The sequence below is a fragment of the Thermobia domestica genome, chromosome 7 (genome assembly GCF_964235325.1).
Source record: "Thermobia domestica chromosome 7, izTheDome1.hap1.1, whole genome shotgun sequence".
NCBI lineage: Eukaryota > Metazoa > Arthropoda > Insecta > Zygentoma > Lepismatidae > Thermobia > Thermobia domestica.
In genome coordinates, this window is record NC_137460.1 from 144,160,538 (window position 1) to 144,178,575 (window position 18,038).

At 34.0% G+C, this 18,038-nt stretch overlaps 1 protein-coding gene across 1 annotated transcript in view; it reads left to right on the forward strand.

The window, feature by feature from the left end:
- LOC145690443 (uncharacterized) overlaps window positions 1-18,038 on the forward strand; it is a 95,457-nt gene that overhangs the window by 28,203 nt on the left and 49,216 nt on the right. Inside the window, exons 2-4 of the mRNA XM_081765333.1 lie at window positions 7,066-8,447; window positions 14,539-14,838; window positions 16,293-16,424. Of these exons, the coding sequence (XP_081621459.1) occupies window positions 7,066-8,447; window positions 14,539-14,838; window positions 16,293-16,424 (1,814 nt within the window). The remainder of the gene's footprint in view (window positions 1-7,065; window positions 8,448-14,538; window positions 14,839-16,292; window positions 16,425-18,038) is intronic.

The window sequence follows — 18,038 nt, forward strand, 5'->3', positions numbered from 1 at the left end:
TGTGAGTCCTGGCCGACTTCCTTTCTTATCGTTTTTAAATCGTTCTTATTACTAATTACCAGCAGTGACGGATTTGCGAAGGGTGTTAGGGTGGGGATGTTTTACGGATGAAGCTTGTACCCGAAATTACAGAATCTCTAAAACAAACGAAATATTTGTTATGCCTTTACTCAAACTTCAAGCTCTTCTCAAATAAAAATTAGGTATTTTTAGAAAAACTAAACATTATTAAGAACCCCCCCCCCCCCAAAATACTGTTCTAAATCCGCCACTAATTATCAGTATAAAATGGTCTTCAAGGTTGTATCCGGAAGGTTATTGCTGAATATACAAACAAAACGAAATATTAGTTATGCTTGTATTCATAAACTCCCAAATAAAAATTAGGAAATTTTAGAAAAACTAAACATTAAGCAGAGAAACACCTCCCAAAATACTTTTCTGAATCCGCTACTGATTATTTGTATAAAATGGTATTCAAGTTTGTATCCGGAAGATCATTGCTAAATCATTGCACAGCTACAGTCTAACAAGAATGTGGAAGTACGCTTTGACAGATATACTGACAAACGTACGCTCTGACGGATATATTGAAAAACAAAAGTTTAACTTATGTGCTAGAAGCTAGAGTAGGCCTACTAATCTCTAGGAAATGAAACACGGATGACTAAAATGAAATGATGTAGAAAAGAAAAAAATGTCGATAACTCAGAAGTTAAAATAAAATTAAATATCTTCTACAGTTGCCCTCAAATACTACGTACTGTATGTTTACTTTAATTCATAAAAGATATGTTCCATCCATCATGATGGTGAATTCCAGAGCGAAATATAGCATTTAGGCCATGAAATCTTATTTAACTTTAGAGTATACTATAAGAAAGCTAAATAAAAAAATCATGAAAATGAAAAAAGCCAAAATTTCCAAAATTCTCGTTTTTTTCCCAAAAAGGCCGGCTTTTTTGCATCTGTAGTTTAAGGTTACATGGACAATACTAAAGCAAATGGTCAAATAAATCCGAGCACAAATTGCTTGATTGTTGTCAAATGCAAGAATTCAATTCTCGAATAGTAGCGAATATCTGGTCCATTCCCTGGTCTGAATATCTGGTTATCACAGTTTTGATATGACAACTAGTCTTGTTTTTGTCACAAACAAGTTCCTTATCATTGAAGATAGAAACAAGTTTTTAAAAAAATGTTAACAGATGTAGAAGAAAAATCAAGAAACAAAGATAAAAGAGCTAGTTGCACTGGAATTGCAAACTGATACATTGAAATTGAAGCTCGATATTGAATAATATAAAAAGGATTACCATCTTTCCTCTGCAGGTGTGTTTGCTTTATCTTTCGCTAACATAATGGATTAATATTAAAAAAAAAAAAAAAAAAAAAAAAAAAAAAAACAACGAGATTGTATTTTTAGTAAGTATTTAAGTCTTTGAGTGCAACTGCACTTAACCTCCCCTTCGTTGTTCATGCTGGAGTAGCATACTTAAAATCATGACTTTTAAGATTTGTTCCTTCTGGAGAAAGGGGCAGGCGGCAAATTATGCTATTGCATGAGGCGACAAATTGCCTAGGGCCGGCCCTGATGATATGTTCATGCAAGACATGAATATAGGGTGACACAATTTGCAGTAATACAGGGTGTTAAAAAATTAATATTAGAGTTTTGAAACTTTGTAGTATCTATTACAATTAACTTTGTAGTATCTATTACAATTAACTTACAATTATAAATATTATATCAAGTGAAAAAGCAGCTCAAACAATTTTGTACGCACGCATGCACATGCATTGTTTCTTGTCTGCCGATGGAAAGAGCAAGTAGCAAAGATGGAGATTAGAGAGCTGAAAGCTTTTTGTTTTAATAAAGACTGAATCTGTAGTTTCAGTGCAACCGTCTGTGTGAAGAATATTAAGGAGACGCTTAAGGAACAATGAAGATTTTCTGGATCGTGTCGTCTTCAACGATAAATCGACATTTCACCTAGCATCTGGCGGTCAGCAAATCCTCAGGATATTAGTGCGGTTTTTCGTAGAGGGCGCTAGTGTTGTGTTTACATCAGTTTCTAGGTAAACGCGGTGGGACAGGGGAACGGAGAGCGTCACTCTGCAGTGTATCCAACGATTTTCAAAAGTTGCAGTTTACATGTTATAAGTAGCCTAATCTGTTTCGCTTAATAAAGAACTCCATAAATTGTATAGTTGTTATTGAATGCAGTAATTGTTATTCCTGCAGTAATGCAGATGTATTGTGGATAATGGCATATGCATGGAAATTAACAATTTAAGAACAAGATAGCACACAAGTGAATTTCTACCGTGTATTAAGCAGATTATAGCTATATATATAAAAATTATTACGTTTTATTTGATTTCATTATAAAACAATAGAAACCTGTAAAACTCAGTAATAAGATGTTAATGACTAGAAGATTAATTATGGGTTGGTAGCTTAGATACTTGCGCAATATCTTGTAACTGTAAGTTTAAATCAAGTTAAAGCTCGCGATGCTTGTATTTGTTTTAATGTAGGTCTATCGATTGACAACTAAATTATTTTCTTAAGTTGTAGCCAAGAAAGAATTCCGATACGTTTCCACTCGAGAATGTGAAGTTATCTTCGTTGGTCTATTGGCTAGCGCATGTGTCTGTTGTACGTGGTTCTGTGAGAGCCCAACAATTAATTTTATAATCTTTCACTTTCATTAATCATCTGTCTCCTCTAGCATAAAGAGCATAATCATGGGATGTTAAACTAAAGAAATTTCATTTTTTCGATGAATGTGAACCCTTTGGAGAAAAAGGAAGTGAAGAAGAAATTTTCCTTAATTTTTTAAAGGGCTACGGGATTGGATAGCTTGTCTTTCGGGATTGCCTTGTAAAACCTGATTACAATGCATCTTTCTTTTAGGATTATTATCGTAATCCAGCCTTTTGGTAAATGTGAAATAAAAGTATCGATAAAACATCAGCGTATGGGTAATATAAGCATAAATATCATTGGTTCAATACACAATAAATTCACAAATTTTATTTATGAGTATAGAAATTCCCTTTGAACTTCCTCTGAATTTCTTTCAAACCCTAGGTCTCTTGTGACAAAGAATTAATTCTACTATCTGTTTTCATACACAATATAATTTTGAAGCTTGGGAGCCTAGTGTTGTCTTTGTATCCGTAATACATAATCATTTGTCAATTGACTTCAGAAGACTGAGTTTAGCCCGTGAGCATAAGTTGCATATAGTTCAAACATACCAGATGTACGGTCTTGTTTAACAAATCCTGTGTGCACATATGAAATTCAAAGACAAAGGCAATCAATCGTCTTTAAACAGCTGTGTTTTTATTTCAAGTGTAAGTACGAAAATGTGCTACGTATAGTTCCAAGAGGGGATCCTTGAAAAAGAAAACGAAAAAAGAACTGAACTTACGTACCTAACATTGGCACTCATCATCTTCTTTATAATTTGATGTAAGAAGCGGCCGCATGATTTCCGGCCAATTGTTTCATCGCCGGTATCTTTGAGCAATGAGATGACAGTGGAAGACAAACTTGATCTTCTAACTTGATATTTTGAAAAACTTACGCAAGTGGTTTTGTTACTTAAATACATATCTATTCACTCTAATCAATTTCAAAAGTACCATTAACTTTATAATAACATAATGAATGTAAGAGTTACCATGAAAATGTATTTTGTATTTCTTTTTTAATATGAAATTCGTTTTTTTCTGAATTTCACTGGGGCTATAAGAAATCAATTGTCAGGCTCCCCACTTTAAATTTTAATCGCTCCCCTACCGCCCCCAATGTAACATTGGGTTTATTTCTTTTAAATATTTTTTTCAAAATATGGTAGAAATACTGGATTTTTAAATTACCAAACCATGCTAAATAATGACAGGTTAGATATCAGAGAAAGTTATCTTTATCTACCATCTTAATTAGGGGCGGATCCAAATCTCCTTCGGAGGCGGTTAGATTATCAGTTTCTCTGTCACCAGTCTTTCGCAGCACATCCGAAAATGATCTCAATGTAAATTTCTTACTGAAGGTACTGTCAATCAATCGATCACATGGTCCAAATCGGTAGCAATTTCGAAAACGCCTTATCTCAAAACTACACAATAAAACTTGCTTTAAACAATGAAAGCGCAGTTGCCAAATATAACTTTGATTCACAAAGATGAACTTCGAGGTTTTGTTAACAGATGAAGTAGGAATTCCTTACACTCTAATGCTACGAAGTTCTCAGTGTTCCTTTGTACAACACTGAGGTTAGTTTATTCGCAAGTTATTGCCAAATTAATATGGAGGGTGTATGTACTTTTTTTTGCAGTCCCTTAAAATGTTCTGAAAATAACTTACATAACTTTTGAAATTGTGTTTGTCTTAACTTGAACATATGCGTGAAGTGGTTTATTATGAACAGGGCAAAAACAACTGTGATAGATTAATTACAAGTAATCCGGTTAGAAACACTGTTGTTTGTATTTAAGTTCCAAAACCGGCCGCCCGCACTCGTTCGCTGGTCAGGATATACAGTTGAAACGAGACTACCCTAAATTGAATATGTTCTGTGCCATATGGCGGAAAGTTTATGGGCCTTTCTCGCCTATCTACTAGATGTGTGCCGTGTGACGAATTAATCTCACATCGAACACTTGTAGCAAAGACTGTTTGAGGTGCTGTTTTACTTGATGTATTGTTTATAATTAATTGTACGTAAAATGTAATAAGTACTACGAAGAATTAAAACTCCGATATTCATTTTGAAACACCCTGCATTTCTCACCAACAGTGTTGGAACTAAGATGTAAAAAGGAGAGAAAATTTTCCTTATAAACTTATTGTTTACAACTATATTATTAGTAGTAGAGGCTATAACTACTACAACAATACGGGTTAGTAGTCAAAAAAATGTAATCAAATGTACACTCGTAACCCTTTCGGACCCAAGTGGCCAAAGTGGCACACACGGGTGTGTCACTTTTTTAATCCGCTCCTATGTGGACACTAATTAAGATATCGGGATATTATTTTTGCCAAATATGGTTGGACCATAGTTTATCATATTAATTTCTTCTGGGTGTCGAATTTACTTCTTTTTTCGCTGTAGCTTCTTTCGTTGTAGAGAGACCTCCTTAAGACTTGCCAGGTAGATACCTCGGATGGATACCTAATTGTTGACATCAATTGGATGGGTCTGCGCGCAGTGTTGCCAATTAGGGAAATTAAAATTTTCCTAAATTTGGGCGAAAAATTCTAAATTTTTGTTTATAAATCCGTAGCTATACGTCCGAGTGCAAATCAACTTACGCCAGTCGAACATTTGTCCTTACTGAACAAACGCGGGTACTGATCGTTACATGGGGATAATTAGGGGGCGCACGAAAAATTCGTATTTAGGTTCTAACCCTTGAATTTTCTAGTTTTTCCCTACTTTTCTGTTTACCGTAATATATTTTTGGTAATTAGAAGCTTTTCTCCTTAAATATCGCCATGATACTTGTAGGATATATTCTTGGGGTACCAAGGTTTATTTTCAGATAGTTTGCGTCTGTATGATGGCAGTGTTTCCAGCCAAAACAATTCCCGATTTTAGTTGAAGAAATCGGAAAATTTCCCTTTTCCACTCTATTATTTCCCTCTTGCTGGCTACATGGAAACAAACGTACCACTACCTGAAAGCTTCCTCTTTGACCTACAGAACGCACCATAAAAAGTTTCAATTGGATAATTAGAGAAGCTGTAGCCCCGGCATATCTGTTAATTTTTGCTTCTGAGGCGTAAAAAGTATCAAAATTTTTGTATATGATGATAGAAAATTTTTTCTTTCCCTCTTTGAATGGAAGCCAGCGACTTCAGGATTTACTGTACCTTGTCAACACACCAAATAATTTTTTAAGTGACTTGAACTCATATGGCAGCAGTGGTGCTAGATACAAAAAATTTGGAAATTCGGTTAGGGAATTTTTTGTAAATTTTCAGCCCTACATTTCCCTCTATAATTTCCCACCCGTTGGCAACACCGAGGTGCAACTTACACCAAAAAATAGCCACATCCACTTTCTAATAAAGCAAGGCCTTAACCATATCAATCGAATAAATGTTGTTTGAGTAATAAGTCACTAACTGAAGATGTAGGGAAACGACAAAAATGACCTGGGTCCGAAAGGAATAATCACACAACTTTGCTCGTATAGGTACAAAGGAAGAAACTATTTGTAAGTTACGAGGGCTTCGACTCAAGTTTTGTTGATTATTTCAATAATCTGCAACATAAATCAATAAATAATAGTTGCCAGAAAAAAAAAACAGTCATTTGAAGAAAAAACATGAAAAAGAACGTTTTTTTATTGAAAAAAAACTTCACAGAAAAAAAAAACTTTTTTTTACAACACTAATTATTATTATTATTAGGTATTCTGCCTTTCGGCAGGTCCTGGGACTAATGAGTTTTTAATTTTAGATTTAGGCCTTCTGGAAATGTTTTTTTCACGTTTTTCTATCTTCAGCTTCCTCTTTTAACTCACAATATTTTCTTCTGTTTGCCAAATCATCGATCAGTTGTGTTCTTTTTCCTATTCTTCGCTTTCTTTCCATCTTTCCTTCTATGGCGATATGAAGAAGACAGTCATTATTACACAGTAGTATTACTTTTAATTAAATTCGACAGTAGTATTACTTACATGGTATTGAAGAAGTTACTGTATCATACAGTACGTTTAAGTATTCGAACTTGTGGAGTTTTGTTGAAGAAATCGTGCCACAGTATGTTTAGAAGTTCGCATACACTTCCGTACGCATTGTGTGAGTATAAAACTTCTAAAGAAAATGAGATATCTGTTTTCTGTCAATTGAGAAGCATTCTCATATCTCAATATCGTACATTATGTATAATCTTACAATCGAAACATGTTTAACTGCAGATAGACTAATTTTTTCATAGGTTTTCCCTTCATTTATGTTACTATTTCCAAGAACTATATTGCTATTGTTTTTGAGTGAGAAACTATAACTGCTTAACTGTTATATTTCTTTTATTACAGAATACCAGGGTAAAATACATGAAGTAGCAGAAGCTATTTCAAAGGAAATACTGAAGAGATGGTCCAAAGAAAATGTGTCCCCTGTAGAGTTGGACAGGATATTGAGAAATATACATTTGTACTTGCTGCTGAATACTGACGTTAGTTCACAGGATGATCTCTTAAATGACCTATGTTGTGGTCATCTCGTTAAAACTGCACCTACTGTCAGTAAGTGTTTATTATATGAGATTGTATGGAAGTCAGGACTTGAACCGTATTTTTGTGAAGCAATTGCGTTCTGTCCTCCTGTCCTAAGTGATGAGTTGCTTACATCTATTATAAAAAGTATGTCTTTACAGCCTCCATATGTTTGCCTAGAAAGAACAAAGAACCTTATCTGTGCTATTTATTTGAAACTAAAAGAACTACGTGATCATAGTGAAAATTATGAGCATATGCCATGCATTCTAGGCAAGTTTTTTGATTCTTTTGTAACGCTTCTGAAATACTACACGTGTCCGGATTCAAAAAACTTGCAGGGTTGGTCTCGTGATCAATTATTGGAATATGCGGGACATGTTCTTAGGAATTTATTATCTGTTGTTGGGAAGTGTTTGACGTATTGTTACAAAAGCGATTGCATAACAAACGCAAAAGATCAGTATGAAATGTCACTACTATTTGATTACAAAGTATGGTCTGATAAAATTATGCGTGATAAAATGGATATTTTAGAAAAATGTAACAAAGAACTCCTCAGTGTGTGTCAAGTTAATATTTGTGATGTAACTGTGGATGTGTGGTTATTTTGGAACGAAGTAAGTTTAAAGGATAAAAATATTAATTTGCAGTTTTCTGTAGGTGAAGAAGCGTATAATGTTCTTCGATTACTAGATTCTGTTCCAGAATCCAGTCCTAATTATGAGTTAGTCACTCAGTTGAAAGCAATACTTTCGCAGTTTGCGCAAAAGCCTAGGGACGAAGACGATGATATTGCAGAAGCTGATATCAAACTCCTAATCAAAAGTGTGTCTGACAGAAGTAAAACTCAAAAAAAGTGGTTTATGGCTTTGCTAAAGCACGAGGAATTGTTAATTAGTGATAGTTGTTTACAGTGTGTAGAAGATAATATGAACCTTATTGAAGAAGACAGTGTTAAACTGTTGCTGGAAAGATCAGTCACGCTACTGAGAGGTGGCAGTGAACTCATACAAGCTGCAAGAATAAAGGAAATACTTTTCAAGAGTATAAAAATACTGAACTTAGAAACTCAACAGAGAATTTTGCAATATTTCTTTACGAAATTTGGTGTTTCTACAGGAATGAATACAGAACATTTTGAAACAAGTGCCACAGAAGTCTTCAATAAGGCTGTTAATGTTAATGAAAAAGAAGAGAAGGTGAGTATAACGTTCAATAGGATAATATGATTCTTTCCAGATCAGATGTTAGGGCGTGTTCGTAAGTTTCTTACTTTCTTTATCAATTTAATTCCCATAATTACTTTATATACCGGGAGAGCACATTTTTAATTAAAATATTTTGCTTTCTTCTACGCTTAATTTCAATTCGCCGAAACTTTCAACATTTACGAGTGCTTTCTTCAGTCGGGTGTGAATATGAAGGGAAATAGTTGTACAGTTCGCAGCAAAAACCTACAACATGAGCATGTAAGTTTATTGTGAAACTACGCCTAACAGCGCAGGGAATCAACATAACGTCTAGGTGGCACGAATCACGCCAGGAGAAACCTCGTTGTACTCCCGTGCACACTTATTTTTCGGCAAAAGACTTCGTCGTTTCACATTAAATTTACATACTCATGTTGCAAGATTTTGCTCCGGACTGTACATCAAGTAGAGATGCAAGGGCTTGTAAAAAAACCGGCTTTGCTTTAAACTGATAATGCAGACTTTGTTTCGCTTCTCTATTTAATACAACAAAAAACTCATTTAATTAGTGGTTGATGCATACAATAATATGAAATCTCGAAAATAAACCATGATTTTCAAAAAGATTTTTTAAAATTCTTAACATATTTACATTATGATTTCCAAAGGATTAACCAATATATGTAATAATATTTTAACCTCTTATATACAATAAGTACTTTAAAAATGATGCACAAATAACTAGCAAAATTGTATGTAGTATTTTTACTTCAAAATATCACACACCCTATTTTTGAAGCAAAATAAAGAAAAAACATGAGAGAAATCTGCACATCAAGAACTTCGTTTCGGGTGGTTCTGTACATTCTTGAAATTTTTCAGTAAAGTTTTAACTTTCATATACATTGTATGAATATTTCGAACAAATTTTTCACTGATTGATCACATACGTAATAATCTCTTACCACCTATTAGGTGCTTCGGATCTGCAAAATTGGTAAAGCTCCAAATTTTGTAATGCACTGACTCTTCCTTAAGCTTGTTCAGAATAGGGAAAGTATCGAATTTTCTGTTCATGGATCATATACGTAATAGACGGTTCATCTGAGCGTATGGTTTCCTAGGCTGTAGAATATATAACCACCATCACGGTTTACCCAGTCCTGAACGTTTCTGAATTTTTAACAAGAAAATTCAACATATCGTTTAAAAAAAAAAAAAAAAAAACTTATGGAATACATTTTAAAAGAATGGAAGAATCGATCACTGTTCCAATTCACAAGAAAGACAACAAATTTATTGTAAGAATTATCGAGACATTTCTCTTAACATTCTATTAATAAGATTGACCACATACGCAGATGGAATTATTGGAGATTATCAGTGTGGATTTAGGGAAATCGATTAACTATCGACCAGATATTTACCATTCGACAAATACTCGAAAAGAAATGGGAATATATTACCCAGTACATCAACTGTTTATTGATTTTAGAAAGGCTTACAACTCGGTTAGGAGGGAAACATTGTACAACATTCTTACAGAATTTGGAATACCGAAAAAGCTAGATTTATTAAGTGTTTAAATGAATTTCGGAGTAAAGTCCAAGTAGAAAAATGCGAGATTGGCCTGAAACAAGGATATGCGTTATCGCCGTTATTATTCAGCTTTGTTCCGGAGTACGTTATAAGAAAAATCAAAGATAGGAACCAGGACCTAGAGTTGAATGGTATTCACCAGGTTATGATGTATGCTGATGATGTAAATCTAATAGGAGAACAATCGAAAGAAATGCAAAGGCCTTATTAAACGCTTGCAGGGAAATGAGTAAATGCAGAGAAATCTAAATTCAAGGAAGTTCGCAAGGATCGTAATACGGTAAATTATGAATGCGTAACGATATTAATTAATACTTTCGACACAGTGGATACTTTCAAATATCTTGAATCAGTATTACCAGACCAAAATCATACCCACAAAAATATTAAATGTCGACTGAAGTCGGGAAATTCTTGTTATTATTCAGTTGAAAATATTTTGCCGTCGCGAATTCTGTCAAGGAATTTAAAGCTTAAAATATATAAAATGATAATCATGCCTGTTATGCTTTATGGTTGTGAAACATGGGCGCTTACGCTGAGGGAAGAACGCAGACTGAAATTATTTGAGAATATAATTTTGAGACGAATATTCCGACCCAAGAGGAACGGGAATGGGAAATGGCGGAAACTTCATAAGGAGGAACTACATAATTTATACGATTTACCAAACATCGTTAGAGTCAACAAGTCTAGGTGGCTCAGGTGAGCAGGTCATGTAGCCAGAATAGAAGAAAGTAGGAAAGCTTTCAAAGTTTTAATTGAAAATCCAATCGCGAAACGTCCATTAAGAAAACCTAGACCCAGATGGGAGGGCAATATTAAGATGGATATAGCAGAAATAGGAATACAGAGTAGAAACTGGATTGAATTGGATAGGGACAGAAGTCATTGGAGAGCTTTTGTGGCCATAGAGAAAGAGAGAGTTAAGCACAATTGCACAACAAACATGAGTGAGTGGTTAGCTTTCGCGCTTCTATCGTGAAGTCCGGGATTCAACCCCGCATTCGACCATTTTGACAAAAGTTTTCTTAATTCCATCTGTGAATGTAGAGATAGTGCGTGTACTGTGTGTCCTGGCCGACTTCCTTTCTAATCGTTTTTAAATCTTTGTTACTACTAATTACCAGCAGTGATGGATTTGCGAAGAGGGTTAGGGTGGGGATGTCTTTCGGATTGAAGCCTCTACCCCGAAATTACGGAATTTCTAAAACAAACTAAATATTAGTTTTGTCTTTACTCATAAACTTCAAGCTGTCCTCGAATAAAATAATTAGGAATTAGAAAAACTAAGCATTAATAAGAAAAGCCCCTCCCAAAACACTGTTCTAAATCCGCCACTGATTATCAGTGTAAAATGGTCTTCAAGGTTGTATCTGGAAGATTATAGCTGAATATACAAACGAAACGAAATATTTGTTATGCCTGTATTCATAAACTTAAGCTCCTCTTAAATAAAAGTTAGGAATTTTTAGAAAACCCAAACATTATTCAGAAAAAACCCTCATAAATATTTTTTTAAATCCGATACTGATTATTTCTATTAAATGGTATTCAAGGTTGTGTCCGGAAGATTATTGTTAAATCATTGCACAGCTACAGTATAATGGAAATGTGGAAGTATACTCTGATGGATATATTGAAAAACATAAGTTTAGTTATGTGCTAGAAGCTAGAGTACTAAGCTCTAAGAAATGAAACACGGATGACTAAAAAGAAATGATCTAGAGAAGAAAAAAATGTCGATAATTCAGAAGTTAAAATAAAGTAAAATAGCTATTAGAATTGCCCTCAAATAGTACGTACTTTATGTTTACTTTAATTCATAAACCATGTGCTCCATTCATCATGATGGTGAATTCCAGAGCAAAATATGGTATTTAGGTCATGAAATCTTATTTAACTTTCGAGTATACTATAAGAAAGCTATTTAAACAGAAAAATCATGAAAATGAAAAAAAGCCAAAATTTCCAAAATTCTCGTTTTTTTTTTTTTTTTTTTTTTCAAAAAGTCGGCTTTTTATGTGCAAAAAGCTTTCGATTCAAAAAAGCCGGCTTTTTTGCATTTCTAACATCAAGGGGAAGTTTTTGAATAGGTTATTTAATATGAATCACTTAAACACTTCACACTTAATTTTTTTTTTTTTTTTCGAATCTCTCTCTTCGCGAACAAATTGGTTTACGAACAAATTTTGTGAATTATTTAACATTCTGTTCACGAATAGTATTTTGCGGTGCGAGCGCGCGCACACGTCTGTACCGATAATCCTACGCGCTCAGTAATGCTTCTGCACATTTGCCATAATTACTACTTGTCTGAGTGCTGTGCTCCGAAACAACTTTTTATTCTTCTTTGCACTTTGCACTTTATTCTTCTTTGTTATTATAGCTATCATACTGTTTTGTTTGACTAGTGTTACTTATTTATCTTGAAAAAGGATAATTTTATTTTCATTCTGTATTCTTCATCACAGATAAACACTTACAATTGTGAAAAAGATACGTACAGTACCATGTTTCTGCGTACAGAACGGATTAACTGTATTTACATTAATTTCAATGGGGAAAGTAATTTAGGTGCACGAATCCTTATGGGGCGACTTAAGTTCGTGACCCGTGGGTCCACTGTACATAAAATCTATTACTCAAGCTATATACACTAAATCTAGTCATTAAATCTTGATATTTTGGAAAGCAATTTTCTTAATAAAAACATTAACATAACAATTCGAAAACCTGGTAATTGTAAACATAGAAAGATTAAGTACATGACAAGGCAAAATAATTCCAGGAAGCTTCGACAATGAACAGAAAAAAAACTTCTGAAGAGCTGAAAAATAGGATGCAAGGATTGTTTGTTCTAAGAGTAGATGCGATTATATCCCATTTGCCGGATAAAACGAATATTTGATTATTTTTTAAAATTTTTTTTTCACGTTTTTACGCACATGTATCCATGATTACTTTGCAAGAAGAAAGTTTAAAGGTCCAAATTAAACTTGGAAAGTAACTGGAAAAAGTGGAAGAACAAGCGGATATACTATATGAAGAAAGCAGAAAACATTTTTTATTATTTACACTTACAGTGTCTTTCTGTAAGCTTATGTTGGACAGATTTCGCTTAATATAGTTCTGTCTAATTACAATTATTTTTCTTTATACGGGGACCGATTGACTCCCACGATAAGGAATCAAACTCTTACCAGGTTCTAACGCCCTATTTAGAAGTGGATGGTGGGTAGAGGTCAGGGCACCTTCTTGTCCATAGGACGGGAACCTGTTTTAAAAGGTGGATGAACCACAAGGTGGCCAACGGCATGGAGATGTGAAAGTAGTCTTGTGGATTGTTCGCCCTTTAGTAGTTATAATTGTCGGTGATTGCTTTTTTAAGAATTCCTTTCTTTCCTCTTGCCTGTCATTGGCTGTGTACCTCATTGTACTGTCTAGTGTGGGTGATTAAGTCTGATAGGGGAACTCCGAAAGTTGAGAACTACCCAAAATTTTCAAGATAAGTATCCAGTTTGTCAAGTATATGCCTGTTTGTAAGTCTTCAATTCACGTAAAACTAGCTATGTTGATCTGTGATGCTCACAACCCTTTTGAAAGAGTAGATTAGAGAAGAGTAGCAGAACTTGCGACACGGTCAAGTACTGTTTCATAAATTATGACTGTTTGTGTATAATTCAACAAATAAATACATTGGAAATAATGTAAGTAAAAGGCTAATAGTCACCGCAAGAAACAAAACACATCACTAGGAAGTACTTTCGAAGAACATCGTCAGCCTAGGCACACATATGGAGAAACCGGCACTCAATTCAGATAAAAGTGACATAAATGACATTTGGAGCAGTGTTTTTGCTACTCATATCCGCCGTCTGGAAGGTAATTATAAAAGAAAAACAGTAACCAACAGTGACAAGTGAATTACTATTAACATATGTCTATTTCTAGTGATAAGAAGATTTTTACTTCGCATATTTTTAAAATTTTTGTTAAGCATTTTTACCTATCCATAATTTCTTTCCTATGGTTTAAATCCTTTTCGAAGTGTGCCTAGGCTGACGATGATCTTCGAAAGTACTTCCTAGTGATGTGGTTTGTTTCTTGCGGTGACTATTAGCCTTTTACTTACCTTATTTCTAATTATGATCACCGCTCGCAATACAGTGATAAATAAATACATTGATTGAAAATAGTATATTCTTAAAACTAAATTCATTATTTGTTCTTACTTGTACACTTTTCTTCAATCAACATGTTATATATCAATGACTGAACAACGTTACTTTCTAATGGTTAGGTTTTGGTATTTTATAGGTTGAGCTGTACTTTCTTGCTAAAAGAAAAAATCTTACAATAGTAATGTTGTTTGTCTTTATTAATATTCTAGAGACAATAGTTCGTAGTGTATCATTAAAACAACTGAGGAAAGTAGTTTTAAATTAACCTTTTACTTACAGAAACCCAATATTGTGTAATTGTGTATGCCTTTTCTTAGATTCTTTCAGATTTCATATGTTTGTGTCTCCAGTTTCCAAGCGAAGTCATTCGTCGAACTATTGCGATGGGCATAAATAATTCTGGGCAGCTGGCACTAGTGAACAATGTCCTCTTAACTTTACGTTCCGCTTGTGTTGCACCTTTAGATCAAAGGGAACAGCAAGATTCATCATCAGCTACACATAGTAGTAATGTGCGTGATGATGGTAGACAACTAATGCTAATTTATCATATATTAAATAATATCCTTAAAACCAATAGTTGGACAGAACAAGAAAGGACAAACTTTATAAAAGTGGTGAGGAATTATTTAATTAGTATGTAGTTTATTAAAGGATAATCTGGAGTTTGTTGTGTAGAAAAAGGTCATTATTATTATTATTATTATTATTATTATTATTATTATTATTATTATTATTATTATTAAGTTTCGTATAACGTATTTTCATGAGCATTGATAAGTTACAGTGGGCCAGGACAAAATAACAACCATAATTGAGAGAGGGAGCATTTTCCATTCCTACTTCTTTCTCCTTGAGGCGACGGGTCGCTGTATGTACAAAGTCATTTATTTTCTGAATTTTTGTTCTATTTCAGATATGGTTGATTGATTTAAATCGATTTATTATCTTTTTTGTCTATGATTTAATTCAAATTTATTTTGCTTAAAACGATAATAAAATGTGATGTTTCCGACCATTCTGGGACACTGATCGAATGTAAGTCTGAAGCTCGCATCGTAATTGAATTCATTTAATACTCATCTTTTTAAGTTCAGAATTGTACATATTGTGACAATACGTATCATACCCTTTTTACCGTAACTGGAACTTTATATATGAACTTTAAAGGGCCGAACCGTTTGAAATTAATTTGTGAATATAGTGGACTGGAGCGAAAAATTCAGATTTTCGAGTATCGAATTTTAATAGAGCTCAAAAGTTGCGTATTCCCGTGCTAATCAATGAAAAAATAACGAAAAAATCACGCTTTGGATCTTCACTTCGCACAATACCTTTACGCGAAAAAATCAGATTTTCGAGTATCAAATTCTAATAGGGCTCAAAAGTTGCGTATTCGCGTGCTATTTAATTAAAAAATAACGAGAAAAATCACACTTTGGATCCTCAGTTCACGCAAGAGGGCCTGAACTTTTAAAAAATGACAAAAACACTAAAATTTACCTTATACAGGAAATATACAGAAGGTTTTTTTTTTTTTTTTTTTTATTTCTATAGCGTTTAAGTACTTTATTTTAGTTGTGTGAGGTTATGTTTGTTAATAATTCGCTAATGAGAGTGATTTTATATATTTTATTTTCATAATGTGCAGCTCTTCGCTCATTTCTCAAGTTTTTTTCTTTTCTTTTTGTTTTTTTCTTTCTTTATGAAATGGTCCAGAACTCACAACGAGGAGGTGGTTGCAATCTGAGTTCCACCTACACCCTCTCCAACTATCCTACCAATTAGGATGTGCTAAATCAATTATGCCAATTTTGTAACAACGAAATTCCCGTCCGAATTCTTTTATTTTTTATTTGTTAAAAATGGAAGAAATCATTTTACGGGGAAAATATAAACGTATTTAATGTAAACGTGAAAGTTATGGAAAAAACGTAAGATCTGGCAACCCTAGATAAAATGTTCATGAAACTATTGCAAACATACAATTTAGCAACGAATGAGTTACACCTAAATTAATGTAAAGCGAAGTGAAACTGTGTTCTAATGTAATGTTTACTTTCTTGAATAGGTAGTGTTGCTAACAAATAGTTGCATCATTGATGCCACTCAGTTTGTTACGAAGGTGCTTTTGCCTGGTTTAAGTGAAAGCATTGAATCAGAAGATTGGGTTTCAACCATTTTTCATTTACAAATACTGCAGGTACGTTATACTAATCATTCTATAGGAACTAGGTTTCAAAGCTAGTGTAAAGAGTAATACAGTATTTGGTCACACGAGTAATATAATGACATTCCTTAAGAAATAGAAACACACGTTTAATATATACCTTGGAAATAATCGTAACACCGTGATTCCAGACACACACACACACAAATAAAATAAAGTTGAGTTGAGTTGATTTTGAGTTTAACGTCCCGTTCAGCAGCGAGGCTATATGAGACGTGGACCTACTGATTAACGTGGAATCCGAACCACATGAGCTCCCGCCGGGAATCGAACCCGGGTCTCCCACGCCAAAGACGCTTACGCTAACCGCTTAGCCACGGATGAGCTCACAAATAAAATAAAAAAAATAGTTGTTATATTGTTTGCACATCATTTTGCTCTTAAAGTATATTTATTGCTTTTAAAAACTTTCCGTTAAGCTAATTTTCAGTGTGTATATATATATATATATAAGGGCGGATCCAAGGAAGGCTAAGGGGCTATAGCCAACTCCCCCCCCCCTTGACGCTCAGGTTTACACTGGATAAAATGGGCTTCAATTCTGCTTTACACTGGATAAAATGGCAAATTATGGTGATATATACGGGTGATTCCACGAAAAAGGGAAATTTTCTGTCACGGGCATTTCTTCAAACTACTACTAGAAAGAATCGCTTCTTTTTTTCTTTCTTTTTTCTTTTTTTGTTTGGTAGTAGTTGTCACAAAGTAGGTATACCATGTATAACAGTTTGCAAATATAACACGAAACATACGTAAAAAAATAATTATTGCCCAGATTTCTCAACACCGTGGGCTGTGACGGAGTACAGTTGACTGATTTTAATCAATAAATTACAACTGAAGTCGCAAGACAAACATCATTTAATGGTAATTAAATGGAAGAGAACATTTCAATGTTTCGGTTTTATGGAAAGTAAACCTTTATAACGATTATTTTCGAAAGCTTGACTATGCTTCGTTTCTGTCACCTCTATTTCGTCTCAACTCCATGGCATGAGAAAAAATTGTCATTGCTTTCAACAGATAGCATGGTCGTCCACATCATGGCAACACCCACAAGAAGACAAGGCAGACATGTTTGACTGAAGAACAGAAAAAGATGTGTGCATGTGTTAAAAGCTATAGGAAAAATATTTTTGTGTGTGGAAAGCAGGTGCGTATATTAATTGTTACTCAACACCATGGTATTTATTACTGAATGTATTTGTATGGTATATACCTTCTTTCCCTTGAGAAACCTACGCCTTAACGTAGAAAATTAGTACACAATTACTCACATGTGCTGGTTAAAAAGTGTGCTGGTAAAGATAAATTATATTCAATTTTCTCAACTCCATGTCCATCTGAAAACTAAGGAATCCACGGTGTTGAGAAAGTTCACGGAGTTAATCCTATAATGTTTGTTATGCTCATACTCTTCCAAATATTTGTTCTTTCAACGTATTAATAAAGCTCGTTTATGGTCCAGTGACTAGTACGCTCACCTTTCGTGCATGGTTCTGGGTTTGTTTCCCGGTGGAAGCTCAAAAATTAATGGTGTTTACTTCGCACAGTGTAGCAATTGAAAATCTCATTTGAGTAGAGATG